A 12,787-nucleotide genomic window follows, 5' to 3' on the forward strand; every position below is an offset into this window, starting at 1 on the left:
AGGACTCAGTTTGAAGTCTAGGAACACTCTGGTGCGGGGTCCTGACTAAGCACTTGAATTACTCGGAGGTTGTCGGACCCCCGGTCCTGGTGACCGCAGAACCCCGTGAGGAGCAGGAAGAAGCCTTGCAGCTGCATGCTCTACCGTGAGTAAAAACTCTGGAAGTCAACCCCTATGGCCTCCGGACTCTTTATTTCTGCACCGCACCGCACAGCACCAGACCTCATCCACTACGACTCCCTCCATCCACGTCTCTGCCCTGAGGCCCTGCTCCGCCTGTGGGGAGTAGTATCAACATCGGCTGCCACAACATCCCGCCTCAGAGGACTGCAGCAGCGCTGGTGGCCTTCACCAGGTACCACAGGTGGCGTAGTCAATTTCACCACTCGGTAAACACTAACCCTGTCAGCCCATTACATCCTTTTTTTTTAATGTGACGACCCTGGGCACGGAACGGGTCCAGGCCACGGCTACAACCCACCAAACATCTGACCCGGCTCCGAGTACCCCCCATATTCCCAGGGTAGGGCTGTGAGGATCACACAAAGCACTCTGGAAGAGGTTTTAATCTCGCATATCTCTGTACTTGACCACATTCATGTTTCCTTAAATTGCAACCAGTCGTCCTGTCCGTGCAGCTGAAAAACACCCCCATAGCATGATGCTGCCACCACCATGTTTCACTGTTGGGATTGTATTGGGGAGGTGATGAGCAGTGCCTGGTTTTCTCCACACATACCGTGTGCTCTTAGAAACCTTGAGTAATGCAGAAATTCTTTTGTAACCTTGGCCAGATCTGTGCCTTGCCACAATTCTGTCTTTGAGCTCCTTGGGCAGTTCCTTTGAGCTCATGATTCTCATTTGGTCTGATATGAACTGTGAGCTGTGAGGTCTTATATAGACAAGTTTGTGCCTTTCCAAATCAAGTCCTATCAGTTTAATTAAACACAGCTGGACTCCAATGAAGGAGTAGAACCATCTCAAAACTTTATAGAATTTACCAAATGGCTGCAATGAAACAAAGAGTGAAAAATTTAAAGGGGTCTGAATACTCTCCGCAACCACTGTAGACCCAATGATGCGATGTGGCCAACCCATCACTAAAATGCCACAACCAACATTACAGTGAGTGGAAGGCAATCGCTGCATGTTAATTTGCTGTTAAAACAGCACCAAACATGCTGGACGGGGACTTGAGCTCTTCCCAAGCATCCCAGAGGTACTTGTCGAGCGCCGTGCATCTCGAGCAGTGAGATGCTCGGGCGAGTACAGAGCAGAAGCGAGCACGCGCGCTCATCACTATTGATTATATAATCAATAATTTTTAATAAAAAAATCAAATGTTGTGTTTAAACATTGATTTATTTATCTATTTCTGCAGCTGCTGCGGGCTGCCATTTTTATTTTCTGGTGTGTAAATTTCTGAGCACAGCACACACTGCAAATACATCAGCCTCTGAGCATAGGAGATATAGTCAGTGAACTGGTCTATCCTGTTCACATCTGTGGGAAGAGCCAGGCGCCATGCTATTGTAGTCCACAGCTGTGCTCTGAGCTACTATTTCCCCCTGTCATCGCTCACACAGTGTTCAGCAGCGAGCTGTGACAGGAGGTCCGGACAGCGGCAGTGAGAAGAACACTGGGACAGCAGTAGTGAGCAAAGATTGTCATCGCGGCTTCAGCACTGCTATGTAGATTGAGAGCCGTGCGGCAGTGAGAAAACCTTGGTAGCTTGATATTAGTAGTGCATTGTCAGGTACTCACCCTGGTCTCACCACTGCTGTTAACGCTAAAGTGTAAAAGCGCAGCAGAAAAAATCATCCCGCTGCAGTGCTCTGAACATTGACTCAGCTCTTCTCAAACAAAACGTCATCAGGGGGCAGAGGCTGTGGTCAGTGTTGCAGCCCCTGAGCCTCCCTGAAATGAAATGTCATCAGGGCGTGATGTGCCCTGTGTGATGTGCACAAAGACAAGGCGCTAGCTCGCTGGTTCAGATCAGTAGTAATAAGCCAGCACCAGAGCGCACTGTTAGTGTTTGTTGTAAGACGAATACCCGGCATGTGGAGACCAGTGACATCACTTGCGAGGGTGGTGATGGTCTCTGCACAATGGTTATTCTGAAAATGTGCTGTGTTGCAGGCTCGTTACTGCTGATCAGAGCCGGAGAGAGAGCCCGCTGTCTTTGTGTACATCGCATCACGCAGGGACTAGCCCAGCCCCTGAAACGAGCACCACTGATGACTCTTTGTTTCAGGAAAGGGGCAAAGGCTGCGACAGGTGACCGCATGTACTGGGATACTCAAACGACGCATCATCAAAAAAGACGATGTAAAAAAAAAGAAAAGTAGTTACAAGTGGTGTGAAAAAGTCTTTGCCTCCTTCCTGATTTCTTATTCTTTTACATGTTTGTTACACTTGAATGTTACAGATCACAAAACAAATTAAAATATTAGACAAAGATGACACAAGTAAACACAAAATGCAGTTTTTAAATGAATGTATTTATTATTAAGTGAAAAAGAAATCCAGACCTACAGGTCCTTGTGTAAAAAAGTGATTGCTCCCCCTTCCTTAAAACATAAATTAACTGTGCTTTATCACATCTTTGGGAACCTGAGCCAATTTCCCTAACCACATACAGGCCTGATTACTGCCCCACCTGTTCTCAACCAAGAAATCACTTAAATACCTGCCTGACAAAGTGAAGTAGACATTTCAGAAAAGGAACATCATACCAACAGCAAAATATGGTGGTGGTAGTGTGCTGCTTCAGGACCTGGAAGACATGCTGTGGTAAATAGAACCATGAATTCTGCCGTCTACCCAAAATTCCTGAAGGAGAATGTCCAACCATCTGTACGTGACCTCAAGCTGAAGCACACTTAGGTTATGCAGCAGGACAATGATCCATAACCCCTCAGCAAGTCCACCTCTGAATGGCTTAAGAAAAATAAAATTAAGACTTTGCAGTGGCCTAGTCAAACTTCTGACCTTCATCCGATTGAGATGCTGTTGCATGACCTTAAAAAGGCGGTTCATGCTCGGAAATCCTCCAATGTGGCAAAATTACAGCAATTTTGAAAAGACGAGTGGGCCAAAATTCCTCCAGAGTGTTGTAAAAGACTCATTGCCAGTTATCGCAAACACTTGATTGCAATTGTTGCTCCTAAGGGTGGCCCAACCAGTTATTAGGTTTAGGAGGCAATCACTTTTTCACACAGGGCCCTGTAGGTTTGGATTTCTTTTTCCCTTAATAATAAACTGCATTTTGTGTTTACTTGTGTTATCATTGTCTAATATTTACATTTTTTTGTGATCTGAAATATTTAAGTGTGACAGTCAAGCAAAAGAATAAAAAGTCAGGAAGGGGACAAATACTTTTCACACCACTGTAGATAGTGTAGTGAAGGAATGATAGGGACATTTTTAAGTCAAGTATATGAGGAAATAGTTTAGTTTATGGCATTAAATAGTTATGGATTTAGGATAAAAATTAAGTTGTATTTTGGATGCCCCCTTTAACATCTTTAGAGTCTGAAATTGAGTGGGTTCGGTCTCATGGTAAAAATTCTTGATATATGAAATTGTATTTATTTTATTTATTTCTTTTATCTTTCCCAGTTTCTGAAAATGGATCAGAAGAACTGACAGTTCCATTCTCACTTACCTGCAATTCTTTATCCAGTTTTGTATCATCTCCGTAGTACAACCCTCTGAAAGAAAGAGAAATCTTGTGTTGCTTTTCATATTATATAATCTTCCCTCTATTTCATGTTATGTACGCAGATTATAATGATGCAATAAGTATCTCAAAGGACAATGAAAAATGGCATATCACATTGCGTCATATGCTCCTCTTTTTGAGTTAAAAAGATGACTTTCTATTTTGTAATGTGAAAGGAGCCTTAAGGTGGCCATACTCATGACATAGCTAACTCTCCTGCTGCATGAATGTTCAATGATGGATAGAAAGAGAGTGGCAGTGGTGTAACTCAAAGCTAGTGGGACCCAATGCAAAATCTCTAACTGGGCCCCTAACCATCATGGACCTGTTTCCTCTCACCTCTCATCTAACTCTCTCTTCGACAACCGACAATGTGGCACCCGCCCCCACCATTCCACCGAAACTGCCCTGAGCAAAATTACTAATGACTTACTTACAGACAAAGATAACAGATAATTTTCTATACTCCTCCTTTTTGACCTGTCCTCTCCCTTTGACACAGTTGACCACAGCCTCCTACTACAGATCCTACCTTCCTTTGGTGTCAAAGACCTTGCTTTATTTTGGATCTCCTCATACCTTTGCAACAGCACATTTAACGTCTCCCACTCCCACACTACCTCCTTATCCCGCCCTCTATAGGCTACGTACTAGGACCCCTACTCTTCTCTATCTATATCCTTGGCCTGGGACAACTCATAAAGTCCCATGGCTTCCAGTACTATCTGTATGCTGATGACACTCAAATCTACCTCTCTGGCCCAGATGTCACCTCTCTGCTGTCCAGAATCCCGGCTTGTCGATCAGTCATATCCTCCTCCTTCTCCTCTCGCTTCCTCACGTTCAATGTGGACAAATCTGAACTCATTATCTGTCCTCCATCTCACATATCTTCCCCACCTGATCTATCTATCACAATAAATGACATCACGCTTTCCCCTGTACCAGAAATTAGAGTAACCATTGACTCTGCCCTGTCCTTCAAACCGCACATCCAAACGCTCGTCACCTCCTGTCGCCTCCAGCTCAAAAATATTTCCAGAATCCGTCCTTTCCTCAGTCTTCAATCTACTAAACTGTTTGTGCATGCCCTCATCATCTCCCGCCTCCACTACTGCAACATCCTGCTCTATGGCCTACCTGCTAACACTCTTGCACCTCTTTAGTCCGTCCTTAACTCTGCTACGTGACTAGTTAATTTCTCTTCTCACTACTCCTCTGCTACCCCCCTTTACAAATACCTTCACTGGTGCCTAATTCTCCAACGTATCCAGTTCAAACATCTAACATTGACCTACAAAGCCATCCATATCTTCCCTCACATTATCTCCGGTCCTCCCAAGACCTCCTTCTCTCCTCCACACTTATTTGTTCCTCACCCAACCGCCTCCAAGACTTCTCCCGAATATCCCCCATCCTCTTGAATTCTGTGCCCTAACTTGTCCGGTTAGCCGCCACATTTGCCTCCTTCGGACGGAACCTGAAAACCTCTCTTCAAGAAAGCTTAAAACCTGCAATGACCACACTGCCTCCTTACAACCACCAGAGCTGCTGCAACCCCCCAACCTACTGTCTCCTTCCCCATAATCCGTTAGAATGTAAGCCCTCAAGGGTAGGATCCTTTTCCCTCTGTACCAGTCTGTCATATTAGTTTGTTTAGTGATATCGGTATTTTGTATACAACCCTTTTCTCACGTACAGCACCATGGAATCAATGGTGCTATATAAATAAATAATAATAATAACAAGTATTGATCTTTTAAAATGGGTAAAAGGGGCAGTATAGGCTCCTTAGGGTGCAGGGCGACTGCAACCCCTTGCACCTACTATAGTTACATAACTAAAAGGTGGAGTAACTCACTACCAGACTCCTCTGATAGCATCTAGAAGTAGAAAATGGGATCAGGAGTTAGAATTCAAGCGTATTGTTATATACCCCAACATCATCTCACAGGGGAATGTCAAGAGGCCTCCAAACACAATAGATGGTTGGCCAACCTTGCTGAATAAACACTTAAAATGGTCCTTTTGTACATGAGATTTTCATGTGAACTACGTGAATGTTAAGCTCCTGAAAGACACTGCGGCATCAGAATGGCATCAAATCTGTAACATGTAAAAACACCTAAGGCCACGGCCCCACTATCAGTATTTGGTCAGTATTTTTTCTCAGGAGTGGGAGCCAAAACCCAGTGAGGAACAATCAGAGAAAAAGGTATAATAGAAACAAGTCACCAATTCTGCATTTATCACCCACTCCTGGTTTTGGCTCCCACTCCTGAGAAAAAATACTGACTGAATACTGACCAAATACTGATAGCGGGGCTGTGGCCTAATACTTTGGCCCCAAATCATCAAGACTTGCGTTATGTACAATGAATAGTGCACTGGGGTCAGATGCACAAAATTCATTGACAGGTGTGCGCTTCTTAATGAATTGGCCACTTTTTTCAGCTGCCGTGTGTCAGGGACAGAGATGTATGCCGGTAAGGGGTTGACGTAGAATTCTGGCGTGAGTTGCGCCATTTTTAAATGATGATAAATCAAAACATTAATGAAGCAGGCCGGGCGTAAAAATGTCAACATTCAATACATTTTTACAACATTTCAAGCCGTTTTATGCCAGAAAACCAAATAAAAGTGCTTGTTAAATTCCCGGCCATTGAGTTTTCCATACTCACCTTCCAAAAATGCATCATCCACGTCCTGGAAAGTGAATTCTGACATTGACCTTATTATTGCTATTGAGTCCCCCACTTCCATGCTGTCATTCACATGAAGTGACCTTGACCAGGCAACATGCCTGGCAGATGAAAGGACGCTCATTTTCATGGATTGTTGAAACTGAAACTGCTGAAAACAATTGATATAAGACAACCATTAAAAAAAAAAATATATATATATATATATAGATTATAGCCTAATTGAGTGCAAAACTCCTCCAAGGGGACTGGCTCACTAACCTGTCTTATATACATAAATATCTTAAAAATGTAGCGGCACATTTGAAATAGTGAAGAAAGTGTAAGGATCCTTTATTCACCCACACCAGCTACATTTCAGCCCTCTATATTATTGAGCCAGCTTCAGAAAGGCTCCATAGAGTGAACTGATACGTATCTGGTTTTGGATGAATAAAGGATCCTCCTTACACTTGTTTCACTATTTTGGATGTACAAGAACAATTTCCAAAATTTTGCCAAGTTTCATAGAACATTTTTAACCGATAACATGAAAGTAAGGTTAATAATTAGGGTTGAGCGAGTATGTTCTGTCCGAGTATGCTCGGGCCGAGCTGCGAGTATTTACAGCTGCTCGGTGACATGGTTGAATCGCTCCTGTGTGCATCATTTGCAACTGTTTGCAGCTTTATTACATGTGAGGAATGTGTAAGAAATAGACATTCCTCACATGTAATAAAACTGTCAAACAGTTGCAAATCATGCACACGGGAGCGATTCAACCATATCACCGAGCAGCTGTAAATACTCGGAGCTCGGCCCGAGCGTACTCGGCGAAAGGGTTAATAGAACATACTCGCTCAACACTATTAATAATACAACTTTCATAACAAAATCTTCAGTTTTAGAAAAATTAGTTGATTCAAAAATGAATGCACCCCAAATGAAAAATGACTACATCTAGTATGGCGTCCACAATTTTTAAGGACACCACCAAGTGTTCTAGGCGTGGAATGAACAAGCTGGCGACATATTACAACATTTATCTTTTTCCATTCTTCAAGAACGACCTCTTTTAGAGCCTGGATGCCGCATGGAGAATGATGACAACTTTTCTCTTCAGAATCCCCCATAGGTGTTCGGTTGGTTTCAGATCAGACACATACTGCACATAGCCTAACTCTCCACATGAAGAATAAAGGACTGTAGTTTGGCTATAATCTCACCAGTTTGGCATTCCTCGTGGATTGACTTGAATATTGAAATGATAAAGTTATTAGCTGCTATCATGTAAGTGAATTTGAATAGCTGGGATTCAGGGATCTGCACAGGTCATGCCCGCGTACAGTAACTTTATGTGACAGCAGTGACATACTGTGGAATCCATCTGCAAATTCACCCGTCAGGTGCAATGTTAAACATTTTGACATTAGGGAAATACTAATTAATAGCAATTATCGTTCACGCCTCTGTGCAAATTGTTTAAGAAAATCTTCCCTGACAGAACTTACCGCCTGTTCTTGTGCCCTGCTTACGGAGATATGGCAGGCAGCACATCTGCTGAAGAACGCATACAGGAAGCCCTGCACCACAATCTTACTATCTTATATACCAGTAGCTTTTTAGTAAGCACATGTTATTTATGGCACTTCCACAGCGTGCTCTATATTTTTATCACTTGTGGCTTAGCTGACAGCATTTAAGAAAATGAGCCCATTTGCATGAACAGCATGCGTCATGGCTGACATCACTAGAGGGATTCAGACAAAATTGTATTGTGGGCTTTTGGACCTTTTGTGAATGCATTTTAAAATGAATCGGTCAGCAGGTTTTTGCTATGTAGTCTGAGAACAGCATAATGTAGGGTTAGAGAGCCTAACTGAAGTGATGTGTTACTTATTAAGCTGTGTGCTGTATTTTCAATACAAGCAGTATTTTATCAGGAAGAGATTATCACTGCAGGACTAGGTGTCACATGTCAGGCAGTCCAGATAATCTGTGTAACTCCGCCCCCACCACTGACTGTCAGCTTGTTGACAATGTACAGTGTACACAAGATGGGGTTATACAGGGCTCAGCTTTCACAGTACTGCTACATCAACAGCAGACAAAATAGGAATTTTATCAAAACTGAACCAAGGAGTCCATTAAATCATACATTGCTGGAATCAGACTTTCTACCCCTACATCATGCTGCTGTCAGATTACATAGCAAAATACCCGTTGACAGATTCCCTTTAAAGGGTTATTCCCATCATTGCGAGTTATGACCTATCCACGTCTGCTGGGCCACCCCACCAATCATGAGAATAAGACTCCGAAGTGCCCTATGAGAACTGATCGGTGGCAGCACTGTACTTAGCTATTTCTGCAGCCTCATGGACAATGAATGGTGCTGCAGCACAGATTAATAGAGAATGGGGTCCTGACAACAAAGATTCCCTGGTCACCATTATTAGATATCTCCAAAGCAGGGATGCACAACCATTTTGGTCCAAAGGCCACATTGCCATACTGAACCAATGCAGGGGCCGCAATAAAAATTAAAGGGGGTATTTCCTTCTGTGATATTTGTGGTATATTGAAAGCATATACCATAAATGTCTGTACAAATTCAACTTACAGGACTCTTCCCTCCAAAAATCAGCAATTTAATGGTACGTTTACACTGATTTTTTTTTTACAACGATTTAGAAATAGATTCTGCTCCTGAATCCACATAAAAAATTGCATCAATTACTCTGAATAAGTTTCCGATTGATTTTAACGGGAAAAGCTCCTCTAGTGTACCCGGCACTGCTCTTTCTGTGCGCTTCTTGTACTTACTTGGCCCCATGATGGAGAGATGAAGCTAACTGACAAGGTCATTGTGGCACCCTGCTGTTCACAGGTACCACAGGACCCAGGGTGCATGGATGGACTTCTCCACAAGAGGCCCTCACTACATACAAACACCTCCACCCTTCCACCTCATACCACCAGAGGGAGCCCGTTAGGGATATATATATGGAGGGTGGAGTTAGTTGTTGGAGAGCGTGCTGACGCTGAGAGCAGCAAAGACGCAGCACAGCTGCTGCTGTGTTCTGAGGGCCCCGAGTGTGGCCGACGGCGAGGAGGAGAGGAGAGAGGAGTTGAGGGGGCAGAGGAGCATTATAGGCTCACCCCGAGTATACAAACCGGACACCGGGTCCGCGCCTACAGGGTCCTTTATACCCAGTAGGGATCACCGGCATACCAGGAAGACTACAAGTCCCTGGCCGACCTGAAGCTAAACCCTTAACAGGATCAGGAACCATGAAGGCCCCAGCGTTACCAGGGATAGTGGTTGCCAGCAGAAGGTCCTACTACCAAGCAACAGGTGAAGGAACAGCACGACACATAAGCTAGGCCCAGTTGCAGGCTGGCCAGGAGCATACAGAGAGGCAGACACAGACCAGGAGGCCTTTTACCTGCTCACTGGGGAGAAGTCCTGAAGTGCACCCATCCTACTGAGTACCCTGGACCGTACCTGACATCCGCACCAGTAAAGGTATTGAAGCAAATCCCCTGTCTCTGTCAGTTACTCCTGCTGCGCCATCCCGCCTGCACTACAAGCCCCAGCATCACCACCCACCATCAAACTCCACACTGCCCGGGGGGCCCGCTCCACCTGTGGGGAGCAGAAACATCCCAGCTGCCATCCCATCACCCCCCTGAGGTCTGCAGCAGCGCTGGTAATCCTTACCAGATGCCACAGGTGGCGTCACGAACTCTATAAATCCCATATAAATAATCCCCCCTTTTATTGACCGCCCTGGGTCACGGACTGGGCCAGCCACTGTGACATACTCCTCCGGCATCTACCGGCCCGGCACCAGGTTCCCCATGGCCCAGGGGGCGCGTCATCATCAATATCCGATAAGTGGTGGTCCGAATTCCAGCACCCTGATCAATAAACAGGTATTATCTTTAGGGTGGTTGGAAGTAAACATTGAGCACAGCTTCATTAAATGTATAAGGGCTACTGGAAAGAACTGTACATTAGCTCCTTTCTAATTTTGATGACCTACCATAGGGATAGGTCATCCTTTCCAGGGAACCCATTAAAAAACAAAGGGATAATGAAAATAAATGTCTGTAGTTAGAATAAGGGAACAGTCCCCTGTATTAATGGCTTAATACATGTAAGATGCATGCAAGAGGGGTGTACCTGCAGTGACTTGTAGATGGAGCCAAAATCTCTCTGGAGTTCCCAGCAGAGGAGATAGAAACCATTGTCTGAGGGACAGTTGGGGAAGAGTTTGTGGCCTGGACAGGTTGTAGTGTGTGTCCAGGGCAGAAGAGAAACTTGAAGCTGACCTGACACTGCCTCATCTCCTGGAGGGAACTGTCACCTTAGAGAGAGAAAGAAGAGGTGACATTGCTGTTCCATCAAAGTAAGTGGAGACCTCCCAAAGACAGAAGACTTAAAAGGCCACAGAAGAGAGGTTCTGGCAGCATTACTACACTTGGTATAGACCATATGCAACCAGAGCTGTGGAAGAGAATGGTGGCTGCTTCAAGGAGACCACTACATAGCAGGATGGCATGTTGCAGTGGGAGACTGTATCCAGAACAGCATCAGTCCAGCACTAGCACCTCCTCCATAATGAGAGTTTATTTATTCTGCACCCTGTAGTAGTCAACAAGAGGATAGCACCCTCAGAGGCCATATCTACAAGTCCAGAGTCCACTATTGTAGCTGCAAGTGCCCAGAGACTAATCAGGAGTTACAGGAAACCTGTCACCAGAAAACAGTCTATTAACCTGCAGATATGGGGTTATTCTGCAGGTTAACAGCGTTACTAACCTCGCCGGGCCTGCACGTAGCTGAACATTGTGGGGATAAAATTAACTTTATTCTCCCCAACAGCATTCCGGTTTCAGTCACGGGGCTACAAAACGGCGGCTCTAACCATGCCACCGACAGTGACTGACACTGGCTCTGCATTGTGGCAGGCTGCCAGTCAGGGCCGGGGCACAGTTACAGCAACCACTGAATCTGCGGCCACCGTGATTGAAACTGGAATGCTGACGGGAGGAATAAAGTTCATTTTCTCCCTGCAGTGTTTTTCTAAGTCCGGGAGCAAGGCATTTTAATAACGTTATTAACTTCCAGATTAACCCAATATCTGCAGGTTAATAGTATATTTTCTGGTGACAGGTTCCCTTTAAATATTATTGTGGTTCTGCTGACTGTGTTCATAACCTATTCAGTTAACCCTAGCAATGCAGAAAATAACTGTGTTACCAGCTATAATTAGAGATGAACGAACCCACCCAAGCTGTAAAGTTCAGTGTTCGTACCGGACACCTAGTGGAGGGAAGGAGAGAGAGATTCTGTGGGGGTACTCTGTTTTCTTTGGCTGCCCCCAAGCCCTTATTACAACCATTTTACAGCACCAAAGTTCTGGTCTCCATTTACTTCTATGGGGTTTGGGTTGGGTTGGGGTTCCAGATCGGGTAGTGTTCTGGTACCTGAACCAAACTTTGGACTAAATTTCGACAATCATCCATGGGTCCGCTCATCCCTAGCTAGTAACTTTGAGCTAAGCCTGTTAATTTCGTATTGTTAACGTACATTACAATTTCTCTGACTATAATTTCAATTTTGTGATGCAAAAGTGACTTTTCTGCATATGTTCTAAAAATATCCACTTTGTTAATGCAAGAACGAGGCATATCTAAAAAAATATATATAGAAGGATGTAAATATGCTAAGAAACAAAGCTAAGAAATCCTAAAACTGTATACCTTATACAGAGCATTTATGAAAGTAGGTGATGCATCTGTAATTAGGATTGCGTCATCAGAGCTGAGTTGATGTTTTATGATTGTTCACCCTAAGATGATAGAATACTGAAGACTCAATAGATGATGTAATAGACGAGCTACTAACAATAATGATGATGAATTAATAATGGCGCAATTTTTGTATAAGCCTGCATGAAAGATGTCGTAAGTAATTACAATCTCCTCTGGATTTTGAAAATTAGAGCCAATCAGCAAATGTAGGCATCATATTCTCTTTCAGCATCACAAAATTAGTTGAGTTCAACTGTTTTCGTCTCTGAATCAAGTTGGCCGTAAAGCAGTGTAATCAGTAAAATTGTGTTAATTCAAATCCAGTCTCAGTGGTTTTATCACCTGTCCATCTCATATGCTGAAAACAGGATCATGGTGCTTGAGATGCTCGGCGCTCGCCGAGTATTTCCAGGTTGCTCTGGCGGGAACTCGGGTCCCCTCCCTGCATGTTTGGCGCTCTTTAGAGAGCCAATGAACATGCAGGGATTGCCTGCCATGCACTGTAATGCTGTAGCCATGTTGGTTGTGGGCATTACAGTGATTGTCTGGCCGCACAGCG

The 12,787-nt window shown here is 44.3% G+C and overlaps 1 protein-coding gene across 1 annotated transcript in view; it reads right to left on the reverse strand.

Moving 5' to 3' along the window:
• TESPA1 (thymocyte expressed, positive selection associated 1) overlaps positions 1-7,984 on the reverse strand; it is a 130,961-nt gene extending 122,977 nt beyond the window's left edge. The window contains exons 1-3 of the mRNA XM_073670058.1: positions 7,917-7,984; positions 6,406-6,577; positions 3,668-3,713 (exon numbers count right to left, since the gene is read on the reverse strand). Of these exons, the coding sequence (XP_073526159.1) occupies positions 3,668-3,713; positions 6,406-6,556 (197 nt within the window). The 5' untranslated portion in view covers positions 6,557-6,577; positions 7,917-7,984. The remainder of the gene's footprint in view (positions 1-3,667; positions 3,714-6,405; positions 6,578-7,916) is intronic.
• Between the last annotated feature and the right edge of the window lie 4,803 nt (positions 7,985-12,787).

The sequence above is a fragment of the Phyllobates terribilis genome, unplaced genomic scaffold, assembly GCF_046119375.1.
Source record: "Phyllobates terribilis strain yellow unplaced genomic scaffold, ASM4611937v1 Scaffold_2__4_contigs__length_985480577, whole genome shotgun sequence".
Lineage (NCBI taxonomy): Eukaryota > Metazoa > Chordata > Amphibia > Anura > Dendrobatidae > Phyllobates > Phyllobates terribilis.